Below are 26,053 nucleotides of genomic sequence, written 5' to 3' on the forward strand. Positions count from 1 at the left end.
GGGGTACTGTTGCAGGCAGTCTGGGTGTAGGGGTGTGTGGGAATTAGAAAGCAGAAGTGGAGAAGAAGTTCTCCTAGCTGCCAAGCCTGGTAAATAGGAATAGGCTGCTAGTGCAGTGGTCAGTAAGAAAAGGTGAAAGTTCCTCTCTGATTCAGATGAGAATGCAGAAAACTCTTGGGCCATTTGCAGAATGGTTCTCAGGCATAACATTGGAAACTTAGGGAATCAAACAATGAGTTAATATAGAGCGGACCTCCTTTAGACTACCTTCTAGCCAACTACTTTGTTCAGTGTTACAGCATTATGAAGATTTTAGTATGAAATACTTAACATGCTAGACTATAAGCAAATGCATCAGAGAATTAAGATATCCTTCTGTTTCAGGTTTTGTATAACTGATAGAAGTAATTTATATTGCTACCTCTTTCTTTTTCTTACCTGCTCTCTTTTCAAACTTAACCTTAAGTGTGTAATTAGCAACTGACCTGGCTGGGCTTTGCATTCTCACAGACAATGACATCATAGTCCCTGGCAAGCTCTGGAGGGTTGTCATTGACATCAAGAATTTTAATTCCAACAGGGACATGACTCAGGAGTCCAGGGCTCTCTGTAAAAAAAGAAAGGGATTTAGCAATTTCAGAATACACTTTGACTATCAAAGCTTGTCTTTCCCAAGCATTTTCCTGGTCCTGAAAGAAGCTGGGAAAGTAATTCAAAACAAGAGCTTGTTAGAAGTCTGCATGTTACAGAAGAAATCCAACGCAATGGCAATCTTATGATGGTGCAGTTTGCTAAGTTTTTTTAAAAAATGGAACCTACGTCAGTATTAAATATTATATTAAACAACAGGTTTGTAAAATGTAGGACGTGACTTGCTATAAAGAAAAAGAGACTTTTTCAGAGTCTATCACATACCCTTATGTTGTCAAGCAAGCAATAATCAGCCAATTTCACTTGAGGTTACCATTTAATATATAATAAGTAATTAGGAGCTCTTATCTGTTAAAGCGATGAAAAATTCAATTAAAACATAAACAAGTTAAGGATTTTTTTCAAACAATTTTGCTTTTTACTGTTGCTGCTGTTTGGGGAACATTATTTTAAATTCAGTAGTAACACATAATATATATTAAACCATATTGATTTGATTTTTAAAAAGACAGAATATAAGTTGAAATAAGTAGGCAAATGAATCACAAATAAACAGGGAAGAACATAAGAGGGTTATTCCCCCACTCTAGAAGAGACAAAAGCTCCATCCACTCCTATCTCTATATGACAGCATTACCCCACCCCAATCTTTTGGTTGCTCCCATCATACTACCACTGACACTGAAGGTTTCATATAACTAGCTACCTTACTAGCCATCACTGAATATTGTCACAGTATATTCCATACATTCCATTATTGTAGCTGTTTTAATTGCCTGCCCTGCAAAAAGATAGGCAAAGCATAAATAAATGGAGATCTGATCCATCTTCCTGCACATACATAATTTGCTTACTTTTTGAAATAAATGGCAGAATTGATAAATGGCTTTTGTATGGTACTGACATCACTACCAAAAGTCTCAAGATAAAACTGTTTTAGTCTTGTTGGCTGATATTTGAATTGCTCTCTGTTCTGATGTGTTTGAACGTTATGAGGTTTTAAATGCCTAAAATTTTAAATGTTTGCAGGTCACCTTGTATTACAATCTTATACCTGTTTCCTTAGAAATAAATCCCACTGAACTAAATTGGAAGTATTTCTGAGTAAACATGAGTATCAATAGATGTAAGAATGCAATCTCCCTTGTCCACAAAGAGCTACCTTAAAAAAAAAAATCCCAGTTTTGAGATTGGAACGCTTGTATACTTACTCAACTTTCAAATCCTATTTTCCCTTTCTGAGTACCAGCTAAGTACCAGCGCTTTGCTGAGCTGCTGCCTATTGAGATAGCCATGTATTGTAGGTAATGTGCTCTGGGGGTATGCTCAGCAGAGTTGAAATATATTACTGCTGTCGTCCAGACCTTTTATGCAGCTGCAGACATATAGAAAGAGGTAAATGTGCCTGCTTTTTTGTTTGTGTTTTTTGGGTTTTGTTTATTGACAAAATATAGTAATATGAAATATTTAAAATTGATTAAAAATGGGCACAGTGCCAACATGCAATATCCCTTGTCCACAAAAAGCTACCTTTTAAAAAAACAACAACACAATATTTATCCCATGTTTGAGATTGGAACAGTTGTAGACTTACTCAATGTTCAAAACCTATTTTCCCTTTCTGAGACAAACAAACAAACCAGGGAACAGTTTGAATGTTTTTTTTTCCCTTTCCTGTAGCCCACATATACTGCTTGTGAAAAGAATTGAAAGCATGTTATTGAAGGAGGGAGTAATCACAGAACATACAAAATAAGTTGTTATGAACTGATTTAGCTTCAACTAAAAAAAAACACAATATTGTGTAGAGCAACATTGTTCAGAATTACTGATATATCAGAATGTTGATGTTTTCAAAGAGACCCTATTCTTACATCCCTGCCTTGTAAAATAAAACTCAGTGGAAATATTGTTTTATGGTTGTAGTGACCATAAGAGGAAATTGTGTTCCTTTTTCTTCATCAGAAGGCTTAATTGCAAAACATTCATATTTCATTCTTTGTATACTGTAGTTGCCTCCACTACTACAGCATTAATTTGGGGGCCAGGTATAGGCTTCCAGATCTGGGCTGAAAGAATTCAGATGACCACTCAATGGTAGCAAAGAGATACCAGAACAATCTAACTCTAGTGGTTTTCCAGTGTTGGAAGAGAAAAGTGAGCTTTTACAGCTTTAGTCTAGAGCAGCATTTCACAACCTCAACATTAAGATGTGTGGACTTCAACTCCCAGAATTCCCCATTCTGGGTGTGGAATTCTGGGAGTTGAAGTCCACACATCTTAATGTTGCTGAGGTTGAGACACACTGTCTAGAGGATTCCCGGAGGTAGGGGGAGAATCATGAGGCAAGAGACTGAGGCTTTGCTTTCTCTCATGCTAGCTTCCCAGTTTTTAAATTAAAACAATTGCACAGATGTGAGCAGAAGAGTAGCACTAAAGAAGGGGATGCCCAATCACTCCCTAACATGTTTTCCCCTCCCTCCCTTTTTTTCCCTTGGAGCCCAGGTACATTTCAAAACCAAACAGGGTTGCAGCCATTGGTGGATTTTAGAGATATTTCCGGAAATAAATATGGCACAGGAAATTGAGCACTTCATTTTGTGGCATGCTAGCTTTACATTTAAAACATGTTAAAATATTTCTTACATTTAAATTTAAATTTAAAATAGCAGGAATATCATGATGCTGATATCCTTCAGCATGCGGAAATCAATGTGCATTCTAGACTCTAGATTTTACTGTTCTCTGATTTTCATTGATTGGATCCTGCTTACTTTGCTCCCTTTGAGAAATACGAGTAACCAACTAAAAAAATGTCTTAGCAGGATCAAGTTGTATCATCCCTTTATGGGATGTTTGAACGCTCTTTGGCTCCCAGTGGTCAATTATAAATGCAAAATGAAGCAAGAGAGAAACAGCAGCTGTATGGAAAGAAGCTGCCCTTTAAATAATTCACCAAACAAAAACAAATCTCCAATAAATTAGCCATCAGGATGAATAAAATAGTTTCATTAGCACTGTCGTTGCATAGGCAATCATCCAGTACTCCCTGCCAAATACAAGGCAGGTTAGGGGATTAACATGCTGTAACAATTATGCGTGCAAATAAATGTTACATTATGCATTGTAATCCTGTAATAAAGTTTGAACAATGAAAGGTTGAACTCATTTGCTTTAATTATCTAGAATCAGACATTAAAAGCACCTGATAATTTACTACTTTGGTAATACTAGAAGACTAGAAGCCAAACCGGTCAGTTTGTCCCCTGGATTTAAGTTTTTCTCATTTTAAACATGGGAAATGAACACCCTGCTTTTTTTTTAACCTACTTTTGATTGAAAATAAAACAAAACAAAACAAAATCTTTCTTCTTCTGAAAGTATGCTGGCAGTTTGGAAGCTGGTATAATTACAGAGCTTCCTACATTTTCTGATGATGTTTCCTTGGCTACCACTTTAGCTTCAGAACAGACATGATTTGGTTTCTCTTTTTCAGTACCGTCTTGGACTCCCATCCTACATTTTGGTGTATCCTTGGATCAAGAAAGGAATTTAAGGGGGGGGGGGACGATATACTTAAAATTGTGGCCAATCAGCAGTGGAATTTGAGTTTTATTAAAACCTTTGCTACTGCCTCTCCAAACATTATTCTTTGTTGCCATGGTAACCTAAATGACTAAAATGACTAGGAAAAGGACCCATAAAAATATCTCAGGAGAGCCTAAACCTACTGCTCAGTTATATAAACAATTGCAGAACTTTGGAATAAAGAGGTGTAATACCCTGCTTTATCAAATCAGTGGCCTCCCATTTGATTAATTCATCAAAAACTGTTTTTCATGTTTATTGTACCACCCAGTGGATACCGAAAGGTTGGTGTTCAAGTATTTTATGTTGGATGTGTCACAGATTTGAAGGAACTTTAACATATATAGTTTGGACTTGCTCTCTGGATGTCCCATTTTGGTTTAGGAGGATACAGCTTATCTTTCCTTGACACAACTCCCAGGGAGGTAACGGACCCTTTCATTGCATATGTTCAAGTACTGTACAAGCTATACAGCCATCAGTCTGAGATGCTTTTATTTGGATTCTGTGCTTGGCAAGGGGATGGTCAGTGGCATGAATGGCACTTTCCAACTCTATCATTCTCTAAGTTTCCAACCACACCTCTTCTGGAGCTTGCATGGAGACTTCCAAAAGCCCCAATTAGAAATTCTGAAGATTTCCAACACAATGCGCATGTTTATCATGGGCCATCAAGTGTTGATAAACTCCACTGTCTTCTGTGAACAATAAAAATGGGAAATTTCTGGGTCATTATCTTAGGAGGAAGGGCTAAACTTGGCTTGGTAGGTCCAAAATTTCACAGATTTGGATGACATTCCCAAACAAAGATAATCCAGAGAATGCTTGTTTCCAGCACTCTGTTTTTGTTTTGTCAGCTTTTGCAGACAGCAATGTAATATATATTGTACCACCTATGCAACGTGATCTGTATAGAGCTGGAATGGTTCTTGAAGATGGCTTCAACTTGTGTTATTTGACTCCCTGTCAGACTAGGAGTTTTTAAGAAGTTCTAGCAAATAATAATAGTAATAATAATAGTAATAGTAATAATAATAAAAAAACAAATAAATAAGCAAGCAAGCACATAGCCTGCTTACAAAATGAAGAGCAAACTTCTAGTGCTATCTTTATTACCAATAATGCCCCAAATATCCCAATGTGCCAGAGTTATAAAATTTCTGGACAATCTGAAGCCATGGAAGAATTCGCTTCAGATACGTTTATTTTTAAAATGCAGATATAGGGAAAATTGAAATATATCAAATATTCATTTTTGTATCATCCCTTAATCTCACTTCACTTTCCTTTTTAAACAAACTCTGCCTCCTTTTGTAGTTGTGTTGCAGTGTCACAGAGCAATAGGCAGAGCTTACACTGTGACACACTTTTCAAAATTTGGCACCATTGTGGCCTGCTGCAGATGTCTCCTACGATGCCTCCCAAGGCAGAAATGCATCTCAGCCTTGCATTTGAGAGTCGTACTCTACTAGTAGTCTTGGAACTGTAGTGTTCTGATACTCTTGATGAAAGATTATTCTGATTACAAGTCAATAACAGAAAATATTTCAGGGGAATAAGGATAACACTATATTAGTACCTTGTCTTACCACATTCATTAATCTAACAGTACATATTTCACTGGGGTCTAGTTTTTCCTCCTCCTAATTTTTTCAACTGTTTGGAGAAAAACAAAAACAAAGGCCTGTAGGAAACACAGATGGGGGAATATGTTTTTTACCTGATACTTCCCCCAGCTTTCATACCTCTGAGGTGTGCTTACCTGCCCAGGAAAAAAAAAAAAGAGAGGGAAAGGCAGACAATCTGAGCAATAGCTGAGTTAGAGGAGAGGGTGGAAGCACATCAGCACTTAGCCTTCTGGCAAAGTGGAATTTTCATAGCAAATCCTGGAAAAATTGAAGCAAAACAAAATGAAGTCAACCTTTCTCCTCCTCTTCCCTACAAGTGATAATGTTGTATGTCCTATAAAATTATATAGTTTTAGTATACTCTTGTGAGTATACACAGCAACTTTTCTTATGGTCATTTTTTTTACATTTTGGCATTTCAGGGAGTCAGATCTTAATAAAGCCTGTGGTAATCTGTCATTTTCCTTCTCCAAGAATCTATTACCCTCCAATTTTTCCCTCTGAACCTCATCAGTATGTTTTCTGCTCTCCTGTCTAGCAACTTCTTTGGAAAGAAGACAAACATCAGAATAAATGATCTGGATAGTCACACAAACAATCCATTTCAAATTGCCTTCTAAAATATACATCCATTGCTAGAAAACCATTTGTGTAATTTTCTTCCGTGCTGAAATTTCAAACTTTCTCCCCTTGAAAGCGGTCATATAGTAATTGTGTGCATTTTACAAAATATATTTTCTAGCTATTTAAACCTATTTTTGTATGACACTGTAATATCAGGATATGTAGAAATAAATGGATAGAAAGTATTTTATTGGAAATAGAGGAAACTTTTATTCTTGAGGAGAGACTCCTTTTATTTATATTTCTTTGATAAAAGGTAACTCATTTTAGGGACAAGGTAGCAATTCCCTCTCATTATACATAGAGAATCTTGCAACAAAATGATACCACTGAATTTGATTTATCATCTCTGCAATAAGAAGTTGCTTTGACAATGCTTCCTTTACCATTGAAAACACTCGGAGAGAATCTCCATTACATGGCTTAAGGTGGTCTTCCCCATGAGATCTGGTACCCTCTGGGGATATTTCCCATCATTCCAAACCATATCAGGAGAAGTCTGGCTTAGCCAACATTTCACATTCCCTAACTATGTTTTAGAGATCTCTAGAAATGTTCTTTTCTCCTCCACAAATACAGGATGTCCTGCCCTTCTGTGCTTTATTTATGGTATTGCCCAAATATGTACAATAACATTAATCATGCAGACAATGCAGCACTCTGGATTTAATTTTGGAAAGGTGCTTTGCAGCATGCAGGGATAAGTACATATCACCGATCTGCAGCTTCTTAAAGCAGCTGTATCATTTCCCAGGATCTAATTCTAACTAGACATTCCCAGGAACCAGGCTTTCTCAACCCATTTCAAACTTTAATTTCAAAAGCTGGTTATGAGTACAATTAGTGTGCATTATGATTAAGCAGAGGTGGAAGGGTATAGCCCATTTCATAGGCTTTGCTGATATCAGCTACTATTTGACTCATCCTCTCCCTGAACTGCATCAAAGGAAGAAATATGGCTGTATGACTGCCAGTATTTTTTCCTAGCTAATACACAGCATAGGCATCTAAAGATGGAGAACAGTTAAGGGAAAATACTACAACTGCCTACATAAAAATAGAGTAAAAACTCCTCCAAATTGAGCTAGACTCCTCATATCTCTGTGGACACATCCAGGATTTTTGGCCACAGTACAAAAGTGGTAAATATTCTTCCATGAATTTTAACTTCCTAGTCTGTCCTACAGCCCTAAACATTTCTAGTGGCCTCCTATCCAAGTTTATATTTACTTACCTTTACAAGATCAGCCAGCAGAGTTAGCTCTCTAAATAGCTCCCTAAACTCTCTGAGCTATGGCAACCACTCTCTTCTGCCATCACAGTCAGATTAGCTTGGGAGGGCCCACTCCAATGTTTATACTATGAAATCAACTTCTGCTTGATTTTCTTCTCCCTTAATTGTCTTTACTCCACTTGGCCATTAAAAGACCTTTATCTGTCTGTCTGTCTGTCTGTCTATCTATCAATCACATTTCTTTACCACCCATCTCAGCAAGTGACCCTGGGTGGTTTACAATTAAATTAAGATAATAAAAGATTAAAATATCATAAAAACAGATTCATTATAAAAATATAAAATATACAATCCAAGATGGTGAAACAACAGTCTCAATAAAATTTCCAAGGACCTCATCAAGGTGCCAACCACCCCCATGATTGACTATCTTCCCTCCCCCCACCGAAGCAAGGTGGCCCAGCCAAGTTTTGACTCCCTTTCCGAAGGCCAGAGAGCGGGGGCCACAGCAGAGAAGACCCTCCTCCTGGACGCTGCCAGTCAACAATCTCTCATGGACAGGGTCTGTAACATGCCCCCTCTGCCTGACTGGGTGCGACGGGTCGATGTAATGGGGGTGAGGTGGTCCCTCAGGTAACCTGGACCCATGCCATGTAGGGCTTTAAAGGTGATGACCAACACCTTGAATTGGACCTGGAAGCAAACTGGCACCCAATGCAGCTCATGCAGCAAAGGTGTTATATGTGCAATCTTTGGGGTTCCGAAAACTGCTCAAGCAGCCACATTCTGAACCATCTGTAGCTTCTGAATGCTCTTCAAGGGTAGCAAATTACTTATACACTTTAATCCTCCTTGATGTAATCTTCCTCAAATAATGGGGTAAGAATTTCAGAATAAATATGATTATTTATTTCCTTACATGTGTAACCCATAACTGAGCACTCACTTAACCAAATGTATTACAAGGAGTTGTGTTGTGCCCATGTGAATGATGCATGGATGAAAACTGGAAGAGGAGGTTGGAACCACAATTCTCTTAAAGACAAATGGGTATCCCTGTGGCCCTCAGTGGCAAACTACCACCCAAATATTATAGAAAGAAGGAAACTTGATTTATGAAGATTGGTGAGCAATATTCAACACTTTTGTCACTGACTGAATTTTCTATGATCAGTCCCTCCTTTCTAATCAACACTAACTTGAGCATGCAGCCTCCTTCAACCAGGGGAGCAATAAGACATATTCCTAGAAGCCTTAATAAGTAAGGTGCCTCCTTGTTTACCCCAATGAGAAATCAGTATGATTGACAATGGATGTCTCTGAACAGTTTGTGCTGGAACTGAATGCATGAATTGTAGTATAAGTTGGGATCAGTACCTATGTAATATTATGGACATTTATTGATCTCTGAGGTTGGTGTGCTTGCTCAAGACACAGATATTAATATAGATTGAGAGCTGACTGTTTCATCAAGAACCACCATTGTTCAGCCTCTTAGCTGCCTATTAAACACCACATTTCCTCAATTTATAGGAAACAATTAGATAATGCATTCTTGTGGCATTATGGCTTCAAGAAAACATTACCACCTTTCTAACAGGGGCATCATTTACATATATTTCACATACAGCTTCCTGCTATATGTGAGTGGGAGTATATGAGAATCAATGAATAACTGGATATTTAAAATACTGTCATTAATAATGGTTGAGAAATGAACCTTTTTAATGGGAAATTAAAGGCATTGTAGGAGGAGAGCTGTGTTAGTCTTTGATAGCAAAAAAAATCAGGAGTCTGGTAATTTATTACAAGGTATAAGCATTTAATGCTGAAGGAATTTTCACTGTTCTAGTCTTACTATTCTCCTTAATAAAGAAAAGGCATGGCTACCCAGCATAACCCTCACAAGGATAAAGATTGGGCAGTAAAATCTTCTGCAATACCAGTGGAAATACAGGAAACTTGTATACATGGCTTTTAGTTATTATTTTTAAAAAACACAAACCAGCACTATTTCCAATGGCCAATACTGAGGATGCTGAAAACAAACCAAACATAAAACTTAATTTTAAAAAGTATGGAATATGGTAACATTAATCTGAGCATTTTATCATGCCAATTTTATTCTGCAGTCTGATACTTTTAGACTGGGGAAATTGATGGTGTGTTTTGCATTGCTTAATGTGAGACAGGGGGAAATGAGGATTGTTGATGATTTGCGGAGCAAGAACATACTGATTATATTTTATTTCACCCCATTCATACCCCTGGTCCCCACACCACACTAAGCCAAAATGTGGTGCACTGTTTACCATACTATGTGAGCATAGCCACTTGTGCTTTATTTAATAAACCACAACTAACCAAGCTATTATTTTGTATGATATGTGAATTAAGACATAATCTGATCACAGAAGTCCATTGGTCTCCAATGCAGACTTCTTACAAAAGAAAAACTGATTGGGACTGATTAGTGTCTATGGGAGACAGCTAAGAATCTCATCTATTAACTTAACCTGGGTCTAGTCTCTTTGATTACTGAGATATTCTTCTGTTCTAGTCATTTAAGAGGTTTCCAATAAAATCATCTCACCTAATATTTACTAATAATGCTCAATAGGTTAACAGGGCAGTAGTTGTCAGGACCAGGTCTATCATACTCCTTATAAGCTGGAACACAAGGGTTGGGATCAGCCCAGGGATCCTACTGTTCAGTCTCTATCAGTAAAGACAGCTGTCCTTATAGGGCCCAAAGGAAAACTACAGGATCATTCAAAACTGAGTCCCCAACGGAAAAATTATGTACCAGATACTCTAAAGGCTTTAAAGCTAAGGTTACTACCTAAGTCTTGTAGATCTGTGTCTATAACTACCTTTGAGGTTATCCAAACCATATTCTTTAAGAGTATTTTTTTTCTAACACTTTTCTGCATTTGAAATCCAGGATGACTTATGCACGGATTTATAACTTCAAGCATAAATTAATATTTTTATCTTTATCTTCATCACAAGATGAAGCCGTCTTGTGTATAGCTGTACTAGATAGCTATACATTGTCCTGGTAGAAAGAAGTAGAGGATAATCCTTATCTATATGTTTTTTTCACTCAACCTGAGTTTCAAAGTGCTGCTATAAAACAACAGGGTCTTGATACTGAATAGCCCACTATTTGTTTAATATATTCTATAAAACCATAGAGGTATTTTCTCACTGACATAGTTCATTTTTTTTATTCATTTATTTTCAGTGTTTTATGTTATATATAAGAGAGGCTGAGAGAGAGCAACTGGCCCAAAGTCATACAGCTGGCTTTCATGCCTATGGGAGGCCTAGAACTCACAGTCTCTTGGGGTCTAGGCCAGCACCTTCATCACTATACCATACTCCTAATTCTAAATACTGTATATTTTTCTATGCAAAAGTTGGAGAAATTATGTTTGTGGAGCATGTGCTATTATGATACCATTTCTATAAGGGTCTTAAAGAAGCATATATAGTATAACAATACCTAATAATTCAAGATGGGATAGAGAAGTTGATCAAAAATGCTGTCATGTTTTGTTTCATTATTGTTGATCTAAGGTATCAATTACTCTGTTTTAGTTTATTGCCCAGTAATTAACCTGATTTAAACTTGGGATAAGATACATGGTAAATTAATAAGCTTTTATTTGTCTGAGTCCCTGACAGTAATAAACTTCAACCTAATAAAGTATTCTGGCTTGAGCAATGTGAGGTTAGAAATGAACAAAATGTACCTTTAAAAAACCACTAAAATATACTTTTGAACAGAATATGGTGATTGCCAGACCCTTTTATTTCCAATCTGGGTCAATTTGACTTGTGCTCATTTAAAAATCCAAATAAAATGTGAGCAGTTGTTTGATATTCAAAATTCTTGAATATCTCTGGTTTAGTAAAGTTACTGGATACACTTACAGAAGTTTTGAAGAATTTCCTGAGGACTTATCACTTTCTGGAATCTTAAGCACACAGGACTTATCTTGAAAGCCTAATCTCCTTTTACTCAAACACAATTGCATTTCAGTTAAAAACAGGTAAAAATCATATCAAAAGATTCCAGAGTTAGTTTATTATAACATAGCATTCATACATAACTCTGACATATTTCTGAACCAAGGCTCACAAAATATTTACTTTACATATGTATTGGAACATTATACAAGAAGCAATGATCTGAATTGTCCATTTTAGACAACTGAAGTACCTTTGTCATGTTGTTCTGTTTCCAAGCTTAATAGATATTATGAGCAACTAAAAGAAGCTAATGCCACATTCTCTTCCAAATTATTAAATATTTTTTTCATCAAACCTCTATATCAATGTATACCTTTCTGAAAGATCCATTTTCTTGAAAACAAGTCCTATGGACTATGAACCCCATGGACTTGTTACCTACCAATTTCAGAAGCAGTGACTGTGATGTTGTACCAAGGGGTTTCTTCTCTGTCAAAGACCTTGGCAGTCTTTATGTTTCCAGTGTTTGCATCAATAGTGAAGTATCTATCTTCTGTGTTGTGATGAATGGAATATCTAGGAACACACAAAATTAAAACTTAAGTTTAAAAATAAATGATAAGCATTCAGCAGTGAGCAAATTTCTTAACTGTTTACATTTATATTGGGGGAGGGGGCAAAGCATAATTCTAGTATCTTTGCAAGTAGCAGCACTTCCGTACTCTTGAATGATTATGTCTGTTGGGATGTACAATTCCTGGTCAGCTTGACCAATGGCCTCATTCAATATATGGAAACATTAAACACATTGCTTCTGGAGTCAACAACCTGCAAGAGGAGATCAGTGTTTCAGTTCTAACATTGCTTCATGAACTGTATCTTTCCAAGTATGCAGAGTGGCTGAATTTATGTATAATAAATATTACAGTTAAACTTTAAAGCAGCGAATTGGTCCTGCTTTTATTGGGAAGCAAAAACACAAGTATTGTTTCTGCTAGAATAATCCTTCAATAGTGCTTTGGTTCTATATTATATGCATGTATACCTATAATGTGGGCCTTTGTTTCCTTTCAGTTAAGCCTTCTTTGACCATTTCCATTGAACATTCCCATCTTCTAAGACATACCATCCATTTACTCACATTTAACTGGTTCAAATATCATTAATATATGTTAGTCCAAATAAATGAAAGGGCTAAATTACAGTATATGTATGTAATTTAAAAATGTAGCATAAATACTTCTCTGAATCTGCATACTTTTGTTCACTTTTTTGATGAGGCCACCATAGGCACTTAGAATTATTTTGTTAAATGAACCACACTAGGAGACCAGAAGGGATGGATTTTCCTATTGTGTCATGTTCCCATTCCGATGTTTATGGTTCCTCGTAACGTTTCACATGTCATATCTGCAGTTGCGTGCCTGCCTGGCCACGCTGGTAAATTTCCTTTGTGCTGACTTGTGATCTTCTGGAATGTATGTTTGGGTTATCTCTGCTGTTCAAGGTTACTTTCTCAGGCCGATTCTAACAGTTGCTAGCATCTGGGGTGGTGGTTGCTATGCTAGCCTGAGGGGAGGGTTCGCAACGGGAGCAAGGCTTTTTAAGTTTGCATTTGGCGCGCTTTTGCTCATTCTCAGCTTTCTTCGTACTTTGCATACTATTCATTCAATAAATTAGTTTTCTCTAGTAACTACTGATGAGACTCCTTTTATTGGAATAGGCAATCATTACATATTGCCCCTCTAGTTCACTCCATTATATGTTACACTGTTCCTGAAATCCACCCAAAGTAGCGGAATGTCTAAAAATAATTCTGGAAATATCCTACAGCTTTCTTCTTTATTTTGTTCTATTTGATCTACAGCTCTTCCTCTCACTTTGGTTATAAATGTGCATGATAATATAGTGCAAAACAACAATTTTCTGCAGATAAATATAAATCTATGCATATTCTCCCATAGATGCATAAGTGAATTCATGCTCAATATACAAGACTACATTAAAAAAGGATCTTGATAGAACTATGCGTACAAAGGTGCACTTCTATGCTAGAAAGATACTACACAAAAAGAATTATGATGCAAATGATTTTGAAATACAGTACTATAGTCTTGCATGTACACTAATAATTTTGTGTGCAGGCATTTGTACATGAGTCAAATGAACAGCCTTAAAAAGTGCACATATAGTACACTTTACAGACTGGTAAAATAATTAAGAAAGAAATTGTTCATTGTATAGTTACTAAACTTAGAAAAAAATGCTAACTTGGAATCTCACAACATGAAAAGAAACTTGGATGAGAAGTCTTTTAAAAATATATCATATAGAACAGTGATGGGCCAGAAGGAGGGAAAAACAGAAGAGGAGACCTCTACTTGCTTGCCCTTTCTATGTAAAAAAAAAAAAAAATAGAGCCCTCCCCTACTTAGATAGGTGGACAGCAAATGCAACTGAAGTATCGTATCTATTTAGATAATATAAACGTAAGAGAATTGAAGAAATAAAGGTCAAACACAGTGAAGAAAAAGGTACAATAGATAGTAGGAGTGAGATATGAGAAATTGGAGGGCCAGAGAGAAGTCCATTGGAAGAGTGATCAGGTATCATCAAAGTATTAGTTAAAATTTAAAAAAATAAGAGGAAAGGGGGCAATTTGAGAGATACTTCAAAGGTGCAATGATCAGTATTGAACTGTAGATGAATAAAAGGCTCAACAAAGACTGATGAATCAAATATAATCTCCATGGTTATTCACTTGGACAGAAGAACAATCTATTATTTGTAGCAGAACTGTAAGGCCAAATAAGAGAAAGAATGGTGAGATTTTCAAAAGGACAGACAAGAGCTCAGTTTAGTTCTGTTTAGCTGGTTTAGAAAATGAGAAAAAAGCTGAGATAAAATGACAACTGGGTAGGTCATAATAGTAGACAGTATCAGCTAAAGAAATGTGATATTAAAACCAAAGTAAAATATAATAGTAATAAAAGGTTAAAGTTACAAGGGAAGAAACCCAACAACCTACAGCTGGTCCTGTATCCTTGGTTAAGGCACAGTAATACATAAACACGACTGCTACTATTGTGTAAAGCAGTGTTTCTCAACTTTGGCAACTTTAAGTTGTGTGGACTTCAACTCTCAGAATTCGTCAGCCAGCATGGCTGGCTGGAGAATTCTGGGAGTTAAAGTCCATACATCTTAAAGTTCCAAGGTTGAGAAACACTGATATACACAATTATACTAGAGAAAGAGAAACACAGACACACAGGCAAGAGTATATAATATAAACAGAGTAAAGAACTGTACCTCAAAGTTACAAAGAAATGAGAACATGACAGAAAGATTTAGAACAAATGAACAGCTGAAATACTGACTAAACAATGACATCCTTTGCCTATTTGTATATGACACACTGTTTGAATATGGATGGTTTACATGTTTGACAATATACATATGAAAAAACACATTTTAGCAAAAAAGGAAGAGTCCTCTGCCATGTGACTAAGATTGCAATCATGATTCTCTTGGAGTTAAGTATTACTTCCATAAATAATGGCTACTTTGAAATTAAAACACAGCCAGTATTCTTAAAATTCTAATGCTGGCTGAGATTTTAACCTGAATCTAAGAAGATTAGTGGGTCAGATCAAAGATCCTAGTTCTGCACTCCACAGTATCAACAAGAAGTCCATATGTAAAAGGTGAACTGAACAGCACCATTCTCCAAAAACTGGTATATATAAGTATATTCCCTCTGATACTAGTACAAATATACAGCTACCATGATCGTCTTTGATTAAAATCTGAAATGATACTCTTAGATGACAGAATAGGAATTCCTACCATTAAAGAGACAAGAAGGGCTGCTAGAACAATAGTTCTTGCTAAGGGACAAAACTGTAATTTATTCTTTTTTCACAAATCTATTTCTCTGAATCAGATCACAGTTTGGCTGTTATAACATGAACGCGTGACCATAGGTATCATTTTAAGCTGCATAAAATATATCATTTATGAGAATAATATGAATGGATGGTGCAGATATGTGTGTCTGTGTGTATGCACTGTGTGTATGCATGTGTGACAAAGTGTTGCTAATTTTTGACTGTCATCTTCTTCTTTGGCTATAATATAGAATGCCTTCTTATGGTTAAAGAAATATATTGTATCCCCCTCCCCCTCAAAAAATGGCATTGTGATCAAGGATGACTAAACCACTGAATCTGAGAAATGAATAAATGAGCCCTTTGAGTAATGAAAGCAAGGGCCTTGAAGTAGCTAGGAGAAACAGAATGTGTGGGCATTCAGAAGAGATGGGTAAGCATTATCCTTCAAATTATACTCCACTGAAGGTTACTGTTAACAACTGAAGCAATTACAGGCATCTAGCAGAGAGGAGTTTACATTATGGGACCATGGTTTTGAGAACATTCAGATTGTTTTAAGACCCATTATGATCTATCTTTTGTTTATTACTTGCACTTCTCAAGCATTTCTGCAAAGTCAGACATAGTACAGCACACATGAAGTGTACTACATCAGGAAATAAAAGTTTACATTTAATAACTTAATAACTATAATGAACCTGAAAAACCTTGGCATTAGGATATGTGTAGTACTAATATGTATACAACAAAAATAAAAAAAGCAGCAACATGTTCAAAACAATCTACTTATGAGTATTTTAAAAACATAATATTGGAAAGAAAATGCCTTTGTATGTATAGGTGTTTTCTTTCATAAACAAACCATGCTTTTTCAGTGGCTTGAGCACATTAGAATAGTTTCAATAATCATGCTTTCTATAACTCCTTAATAGATATAAGCAGTCCACTTTCTTGATAGTGAATCAAAAAGATTCAATATCATAATACTTCTTGTGTCATCTGGGGAAAAAAATTATCTATCTATCTATCTATATCCGAGTGACTTTTTACAAAAACTCAGACTGTGGCAAATTGGCTAATTGTCCTAAAGAAAAAGTCACTGAGTACATATAGTAGATATAGACGAAAGACACATTTAAATCTCTGCCTTGATGCCATTCAGAGAAGTCAGAGAAGGTCACTTACTGGAGCTCATTTCACTGATTTAAAACTACTAGATAATATCAATCTGTATGGATTAAATCATTTTAGTTTGCTTTAATTTTATTTGATTCTGATGTATATATTTTAAATTATATACTGCTTCCTGAGTTAAGATTCTGATGTATATATTTTAAATTATATACCTGCTTCCTGAGTTAAGATTCTGATGTATATATTTTAAATTATATACCTGCTTCTTGAGTTAAGATTCTGAAGGGTACCCAATTATGAAATGTACAGTAATAGTATTATAGCTCTTTCCCAAAAAACAAAACAAAAACCTTTTATTTATACAAAGATTTATAAGCCAACTTACTTCACTTGTATACAAGATCAACTAACGTTTTGCATGTGTGAATGAACCATCAGAAATACAGTATTACAGACAGAATTTTAATATATCCCAACCAGCTCAAAGACGAAGTATCTATGGAGAATTTAGAGACCAGTAACCACATATAAGCTATGCATCTGAATCAAACTCTGCACATCTGAAACAATTTATTAAATCCAGGGCTTCTCTAATTTTCCAAATTTAATAGGAAATAACTCATTCCTATAACACATAGCTATAGCACATTGCACAAAGAAGGTTTTTATCCAGCAAGGAGACTACTGAAATGTGTGTGCTTTGGATACACTGCAATTGCTTAGTTGTTAATGTAAGTGTGAACAGTGATGCAGTGTTAGGAGCAGGGAGTTCCCTTAGAGATTCTAACAGGATGAAACTTTAATATTTCTTGCTGACAGCAATAATTAAGAATCAATCCTGCTTCTAAATAATACAGATAATTTCACAGTAAAGCACAGAGTGGATCAAATGTTGGAACAGAGTAAAGTGTAATATCAAAACAATATTGATCCTAGTATAACAGAATGTATATGTGTGATGCAATCGTGAATGAAATAGACTCCAGTACATTATAGCCCCCAACTAAAACTAAGCAGGAGTTTTTTTTTTCCTTCCTATTTTAGCTGCAGGAGCAGGCAACTTAAGAAAGAAGGTCTATCACTTCATACTAGGTAATACTGCACAACAATTAGATGAGGTGGGAAGCCAGAGGCAGCAATAATACTGTCTTGCATGCTTCACTAACTTCTCATAAAAGGAACACTTTAAAGAGCACAAAAAGCAGTTTAAAATTTTGCAGTTTCTTGAATTTGGCACATACATTCTACTTTGCCTGGAAATAAAGTTGGTGCATTGTATCTGAAAAGGAATAGAAGAATGTGGTTTGTTCTTCATGTAGAAATGTCTCCTGCACTGACTAGCCTCTAGCTGTTAAGTACACAATGAGGGAGCAATTTCTAACAGAATAACCAACATGCTGCTGTATTTGCCATCATAGCAGTGACAATGAAGGGTATTACAAAAGGAAAACAGGCTCAGCTGGTATTGTGTTGTGCTCAATCTCATTTCATTAAAACCTTTTGCATAATTTGAAAAGCCATCCCAAACGATTCGTTCACACTTCTGCAAAAGTCATCTGTTCCTCTCCATAAAGCCCAGTGACCAGGGAACAAAAGGGCATGGAATTGTCTGTGTCCTCCTCTGCTTTTGGCATAGCTTTGCCAGTCATTTCTTTTGTCCCTTAATGATTTTTGATGGAAAAAAAAGCACCTCCAACCCTAACCTGGATAGGAGATACTTTTCTTTTTCCTGATGGCATCTGTGGTATTAGTTTTAGTTACCTAGTTGGGTATGGGTTGTTTTGGTCTGTTTTGTGATTATTTGGCAGTTTGAGAGAGGTAGATGGGGTAGTCTAGTGAGGTAGATGCAGAGTATGATGTGGTTGGATAGGTGGTGATGTTTTCCGTCATATTCTCCATGTTACGCCCTGACAATGATTGCTTTCTGGAAGTTGGTTAACACAGAACACTTTCAGACGTCTTTTTTTGTTTGTTTGTTTAGGTATAGGTTGAGGCCATTATGTAAATTACTTTTGTATATGCTCCAGATGTTTTAGAATGAACACTATTTTATTTTGATCATTATTTATTCCTGTTACCATTAACATTTTATTACTCTTATGGTGGATGTTTTATGCTGCGTACCATCACCTGCAGTAGTAGAGAGATTAATATACAAACAAATAAATGTGCTGTGGTATAACTCAATTTAAAAAATCCCAAGAAAATTATATGTATTATAATAATAATAATAATTCATATTCAACAAAGTGTCTATCAAGCAACCAATTCACAACAATGGACACATCATAATGTTGAAGATGACCAGTAAAGGCATAACTGTACTGTGGAGGCCAAATAATATTCTCCTTACATACATGATGCTGAACTGCATAATAGACAGAGCAGGGAAGATGAAGCTGCCTGATGAAGCTGGAAGGAAAGACAACAGATAACAAAGACCAGATTGTTGTCTTTTCTGCGGTGTCAATGGAGCAGAATGTAGAGGTGCCAGGTCAGCCCATAGTAAAGTCACCTCATGTTGTCATCAGATTCTGCATTCTTCCAGTAAAGGTTGTGTTATAATTTACACTGGTTTTTGTAAGTCCTATGTATCATTTCCAGAGGGTATATAACCTATAACCTTACTTTAACTGGAGCTCTTTTGCATTCCTTTGGCTGGGAGCCCAGTGATCACTGTAGTTCTGCATGCCAATTAAAATTACTTTATTGCATCTATCTCCAAATGCTTTGGATCCTTACTGAAGAGGGCATTTTTCCCACAACAGAATGTCAAAGACAACCAGTACATGCATAACTTTACATAACAAAATCGTAACAAAAAATATGACAACCAATTTATAATCACCAAAAGAGGACAAACAGTTAAATATATAATCCCATATCATACTTAAAGCACACACACACATACTCTAAAACAATTCAGTAAAGAACCATAAACTACAAAACATAAAAGTTAACATATTCTGAGTAAGAGGTTTGTTTTTTTTCCCGTATTGTCCAAGCTTTTACTAGACATAAATATCCTTTAAAACCTTCTTAAATATGTTCAGATTGAGTTTTGTCAAATGAGTATTAGGGAGCTGATAGCCTAGGAGCAACTGCTGGAAAATCCTTAGTCATGAAGAAAACGAAGGCTCCACACTGGAATAGCCAAGATCTGGCCATTGAGCCAAGGGATACCGAACAACCCTCATGTTGTGGGAAGCAGGAAGAGGATAAGTTAAGTTAAGTTAAGTTTAGGATAAATGGGTAGGAGAAAAAGCAGCCTACTCCAATGGTGTGGGCCATGGGAAGGAAATGTTTCAAAGAGACTCTATTTTAATCAGCTCATTATAAGACTGCCTGGAACTTATTTTTACAATTTTCAGTATTCAGTTTTTACACCTGACTAGCAGCACTAAATACGCCTTTTTGAAATCTGTGTGGTTCTTACTTCTTGACTTTGCCAGAAATATGGAGCTTGTCATCTGGATACAGATGGGGGGAGGGGTTAGAAAGAGAGGGAGACATATGTTAAATGTGAAAGACCAAGATCTCAGTTTTGTCTGTTTTGAGCCTACATTGGTATTTAGCCACTCATGCAGAGAGGTCAGTTAGAGAGCTCAATGTGGATTTCCAAACTCTATAATCAAGCTCAGCATCGGATTGGTATATCTGAATGTCATCTGCATGAATATGATATTAAAATCCAGATAATAAATCTAAGCACAGGATGAAAGAGTGATAATAACATGGAGGCCAGAACTGATTCCTAGGAAAGAGTGATTATAAGGGGAAAGACCTATGATGAGTAGTCTCCAATCTCCACAGAAAAAGGTGATTTTGCCAAAAAAGAAGAAAACCAAAATTTCCACTACACCACTGATTTCCCAAGATCTCATCCAAAACAGATCTCAGATACTGCAGTATCAAACATTGTGGACATGTCCAGCAGCACCAGCAGATAACAACCAATCTGCTTATTATAGAAAAAGGGCTTGACTGTATTGCCTTTTTTGCAGAGTTAATATTTTTAAACTTTTTTTTTTAAGTAGAACTTGGTTTTCCTTCTATTAATTTGTGATTTTGACAAGAAGCTGACAAGAAACTCAAGAATTTCCTGACTGAAAGAGCTCTTCAGCTGTGGAACAGTCTGCCTCCTAGAATTGTGAATGCTCTGTCACTGGAGGTTTTCAAACAAAGGGTGGGCAACCATTTCTCTGGGATGGTCTGAGGATTCCTGCCCTGGGCTAGGTGTTGGCCAAGAAGACCTCCAAGGTCCCTTTCAAAGCTATGATTCTAGGTCTAACCTATGTTTTGCACATCCCCTAATATGCATCTTTTTACAAGTAATTTTGTTTTTGTCTATGTGCATATGCAATTTTGTTTAACACACTTTTATGTTGCTTTAGGATCAATTAAAATTCAAAATTCAGAGTTGTGCAAAAACAAATTCTAGTTTGGAAAGCTGTGAATTAGGATGGTTTGTATTAAAGTATAAACCAAATGTCCTTCCCTATTCCTAGCCATATAGTTGTTCCTTTTAGCTAAGTGTGAAGCCTGACCTTCTAAACATCCTTCACATAAGGAATATTTAAAAAGCAGCAAATCTACATTGCTAAGATATTCTGTATTTCCACTCTGAAGGAGTGAAAACCTTCTCAACATTCCCTCATAACTTCAGGTTGCTGATACAAACTCAAAAACGGTTGATGAGGACATAGACACTTTCATTAACTGCTCCTTTGCTTTTCCATTTTTAATTGATATAGGAGTGAATTTGGGAAAGGGAGATTGCAAAACTCAAGGAAGAGATGAATTCTTCTCTTCTCAGCTATTACCCTTCCCCTTTCAAGTGGTCTGTTGGCACTGGAATTTGACTTAAGAAGAATCTCCCATCGATTCCAGAGAGGCACTTTTAAAAAAAATCTGGTTAATGAAGATATCTGAGGATGGAGGCACATGAACAATCACCTTTAACTTACTGACCTGCCCCAATTTGTCAGTTAATAACACTAACAGAACATTTGGAAAAAATACTGTTTTGTCAAATGCCATTCATTCTGCACAGTGAGGCTCATACATCGAATCTTGAAAAAGATACAGATGCTGCCTTTGAATTTTCTTCAAATAGCTTTTAGTCTGATAACCAGAAGAGAATCATTCTCAAGGCTTTGTTCCATATATAACAAAGGTACACAATTTTATTGCTAAATGGAAGACTGCATATAAAGAAATGCATTTAGACAAATCCTCCTTGGATGTTTTGCTATGCAAGAAATGTTTAATACCCAATAGAACTCCTGTTAATAGTAAAAGTGGTGGCCTGAAGTGCTTGAGGAGATATGGTGCTAGTGAGCTTCCAAGTGTAATTCAAGATCCTGATTGTCATCTATAAAGCCCTTTATGGGATAAAGCACAGTCTGGTTATTTGTGGGACTATCTGTTTCTGATTACTTCTTCCTGCCTGGTTAGATCTGACAGGGTTGGCATGCTCCAGTTCCCATCGCACAAGCAGTAAAGTGTTCCCCTCATTGAGATTTGGAAAATATTTAATTATGTCTTTTATGTACCTATTAAACATCCATTCCTTCAACCAGCTCTTCTCTGTGGATTGTCATGTGTAAACAATATTTTCTTCCTTCCTGTTTTGAATAGTTTTATAAGCCATGTTTTAAATTTACTGTTATTTTATTCATTGTATTTCAATAGATTTTCTTCTATGTACATTTTGAGACATGCTCAACATAGGAATGCATATAAAATGTATTAAATACATTCATATCATTGATTTCAGAATTTTGCTACATTGCAGAATGTAGCAGCCAAACAGTATGAGTTGAATAAATTTGAATTCAAATTCAAAATAGTGTATTGTGGCAGTACCACTATAAGCAATAGTAGAAATATTCTACACAATGGATTTTAAGATTCCTAGGATAATGTGAGAATGACAACTATCAATAATATTTATATCATAATTTGACAAATGATGACAGTGTGTACTGTCTTGTAACAAACATTCTTACACTTACAAGTTAAACTGTCCCTTGAACTCATAAAAAATGTAAGATATGCTTTAATTAATATTGATATCTGTATGCCTATAAAGACACAATTAAATTTAGAAATGCATCTTTCCTATAGTGTTAAACAAAGAACTCACAACTATTTCATGATAAAAAGGATTAGGCTTCAAAGCATAAATCTAGTAGGATTTTGATTTATTTTGCTTAAAGGGTTTGTTCTAATCCTACCTTGAAATTGTTTATCCTCAGAATTCAGCCATATAGAAAAAGCAGCATAATCTTTATTTTAGTTGAAACGAAACAAAACTAAACCTTCTACTTTCAGAAGCATTATATTTAAAAATTAACATACCAATTCTATTACATTAGGTTTAATGTACAATTTGTACATCTATTTGGAAGGAAGCTCTATTGAGTTCAGCAGAGCATATTGCCTAGTAAGTGGGTTTTGGATTACAGCTTTAAGCTTTCATTTAAGGAGAATAAGTATTTCTGAAGAGGAAAGATGCAGATTCAAATTTGGAAAATTAACACACTCCATTTCCAACATTTGCCTCATTGAAGAACTCCATACTAGCATGATTTCTTGATTTGTGGTACCATACTGCCTCATCTTAAGTGCTGTGATCCTTAACCGCACAGAATGGATCTTTGGATATTATGACATTAATCATTTACAAGAGCTCATATTCTTATATATAATGTAATGTAACTTAACTTCCCTTGGTTAATAAGCACAAATCTAATTCTCTTCCACTGAAATAGAATCACTGGAAGAGAAGGTGGAGACTATATGGATTTCAGTCAGCAACAGGATTGTGGGGAAGAATAAAGCCTGCCCTCCTATAGTAAGCTGAATCAGGTAGAATAAGTTACAGACCCGGTTCATATGCTAAGCTAAGCCATGGCTTATTTAACTATAGTCTGTTAATTAAGGTACAGTTGACTGCATTGGCACCACCTGCTAAGCCAAAATCAAATGACATTATGATTTAGTGCAATTTGTGGAGTCCTTGATGCTCTCTGAGCTTGGTTGTTTGCTTGCAGACGTTTCATTACCCAACTAGGTACCTGGCTAGGTAACATCATCAGTGCAAGTGCATGTGGGTTTTACTCCCTGTTTATATACAGTAGCTTGTCCTGCCTGTTTTGGTGGGAGTGTGGTTTTCTCCTTGGTAATTCCTTGATTAGGGTACTGTCTTCTGCTTGATAGTTTGTCTGGTGTTAATCCCTGCTTATCTGGGTGTTGGCTGCTGGGTGTTGGAGAGGACGTGTTCTGGTCTTTCTGTTTCCTTTTTAGCAAAGTGTGTGTCCTAACAGTCAGGAATCACACTGAGACGAGGAGTAGGTCTCTAGTGTTTATTACTGCTACATAAGACAGAAAATCCTAACAAACTGAAGAAGCGTGGGAAAAACCCAGACAGATAAACCCCAAAAGTCAAGGCGGGTCTGATCTGTGTCTCTTTGAATGGCTGCTTAACTCCTCAGTACTACGCATGCGTTTTCCCCCCTGGATAGAGGCCCCCTCCTGCTCTCCATCAGTACTCATGATAGTGTGATACAGTAAGAGAAAATGTGATATTTTTCTTTTTTATTGCACATAACCCGCCCCCCCCCAATGAACATGCATAGTCCCTTCTTTGTAAAAGAGTATTTTATAAAAAAAGAAAAACTGCTTTATACTGAGTTAAAGTTTTCATATAATATGCTAAACTATAGACTATGGTAACCACAATAGCTGGATCCACAAACACCATAAATCAAAACAAAACACAACATCTAATAGCTTAATGACAATTAAACAGATATTGAAGCCTGAGTATCTTCTTACCAGTAAAATGTAGACTTTAACTCTACTAGAATATATATGTAATTACTGAAAATATGTATCCTCTGCATTTGTAGTTTACTGTGTGTGGGCCAAGAAGACTAGCAAATCAGTCATTGAAGAAACAAAGGTGAAATATTAACATCCTCAGGATAATTGCAATATTTGTAGAAGTTAAAAAAGGCTGTAAAAATGCTCCCTCCAACCCCTAGTCCAGTCAGGATTGAACATGCTGAAATAGCCACAGTATAAGTTTGAGAAGAAACCTGGGAAAAGGATGCAAAGGAACAGGGCACGTTTGGCAGCTACCTGACAACCTGAATTTTGTTGCTGTCCAAATTGTTACTTAGATATCAGTCCATAAATTTACATAATTCTTTATATTTTTAAATTACTACAGGAATGTTTTAAAGCTTTTCTTTTCTTTTTTCACCTAGATCTACTTTTGAATTAATAGTGATATAGTCAAGATTTCCATAGTTGTTGGAATCATAAGGAATACTTTGTTCACCCAGTCCGTCACCCCATTGCCACTGCTACAAAGAGCTGTTAATACGATCATACCTTACTAAGTTGTTAGCACTGTCGGGATCTTGTGCCGTTACTGAGCCCACAGTAGTCCCAATCTTTGCATTTTCATAAACGTCCATGACATAGAATGGAAGAGTGAACAATGGTGCCTCATCCACATCTCCAACAACGATCTTCAACATAGTCACATCTTTAAAAGGTCCTAAATGTGAGAAGCGGAAATCGAGGTGGGTATTTGCTCCTTCTATACTAAGAGTATAGGTTTTCTTTTTTTCATAGTTGAGTGGCTGTGGGAAGAAAAGAAATGTCACATTACTATGATGAGTTGGTTTTTAACTCTCAGTATAAAATGCACTCTTTCATTACTTTATGTGCACTACCATGTATGTTTATAGCTTCTGAGACACTTTCAAAATGGTTCTAGTGGTAACAGCTCCCTAATTATATGTAACACTTTTGTGCTAGATTTATAGTAGTTTTGTTAATGTTTCTTTTAGTTTAAAAACTCCACTTCCTTTTGTGTGAAACCATTGGACAAAATACTTCAGCTGTCTTTGAATCCATTGACGTTATTTTCTCTAAGAGCTCTTTTGCTCTCACAAACTTCCAGTCTAATCCCATTTTCAAGTATTAGCCATCTCCAGCTAGCCCTGAGCAGCAAATGTGTGGCTGCATTCATGCCTTAAGAAAAGATGCTCTTTCCTTTTACTGCTTATTGTGCTCTATTGGGCAGGGACATGGGGTGTGGGAGCAGAGCTCTGAGGTTTCTATGGTTTGAGCATTTAGTTGGTAAATTTGGATATCTGTTGCAGAAATACAACAAGAATCTTCAAAGGTGCCTTGAAGATGCATAGGTGAAGTATGCAACTCTGTGTGCCTTTTCCTGGAAGTAAGCTTGAATGAACCTAAAAAGTTCCTTCTGGGTAAACATGCACAGTGCTTGGTTATTGGCCATA

General features: G+C 36.2%; 1 protein-coding gene across 1 annotated transcript in view; it reads right to left on the reverse strand.

Moving 5' to 3' along the window:
• The window catches only part of CDH18 (cadherin 18), a 195,350-nt gene that overhangs the window by 23,256 nt on the left and 146,041 nt on the right, over positions 1-26,053 (reverse strand). The window contains exons 6-8 of the mRNA XM_063298765.1: positions 25,131-25,384; positions 12,146-12,279; positions 486-607 (exon numbers count right to left, since the gene is read on the reverse strand). Of these exons, the coding sequence (XP_063154835.1) occupies positions 486-607; positions 12,146-12,279; positions 25,131-25,384 (510 nt within the window). The remainder of the gene's footprint in view (positions 1-485; positions 608-12,145; positions 12,280-25,130; positions 25,385-26,053) is intronic.

Source organism: Candoia aspera, chromosome 3, assembly GCF_035149785.1.
Source record: "Candoia aspera isolate rCanAsp1 chromosome 3, rCanAsp1.hap2, whole genome shotgun sequence".
Lineage (NCBI taxonomy): Eukaryota > Metazoa > Chordata > Lepidosauria > Squamata > Boidae > Candoia > Candoia aspera.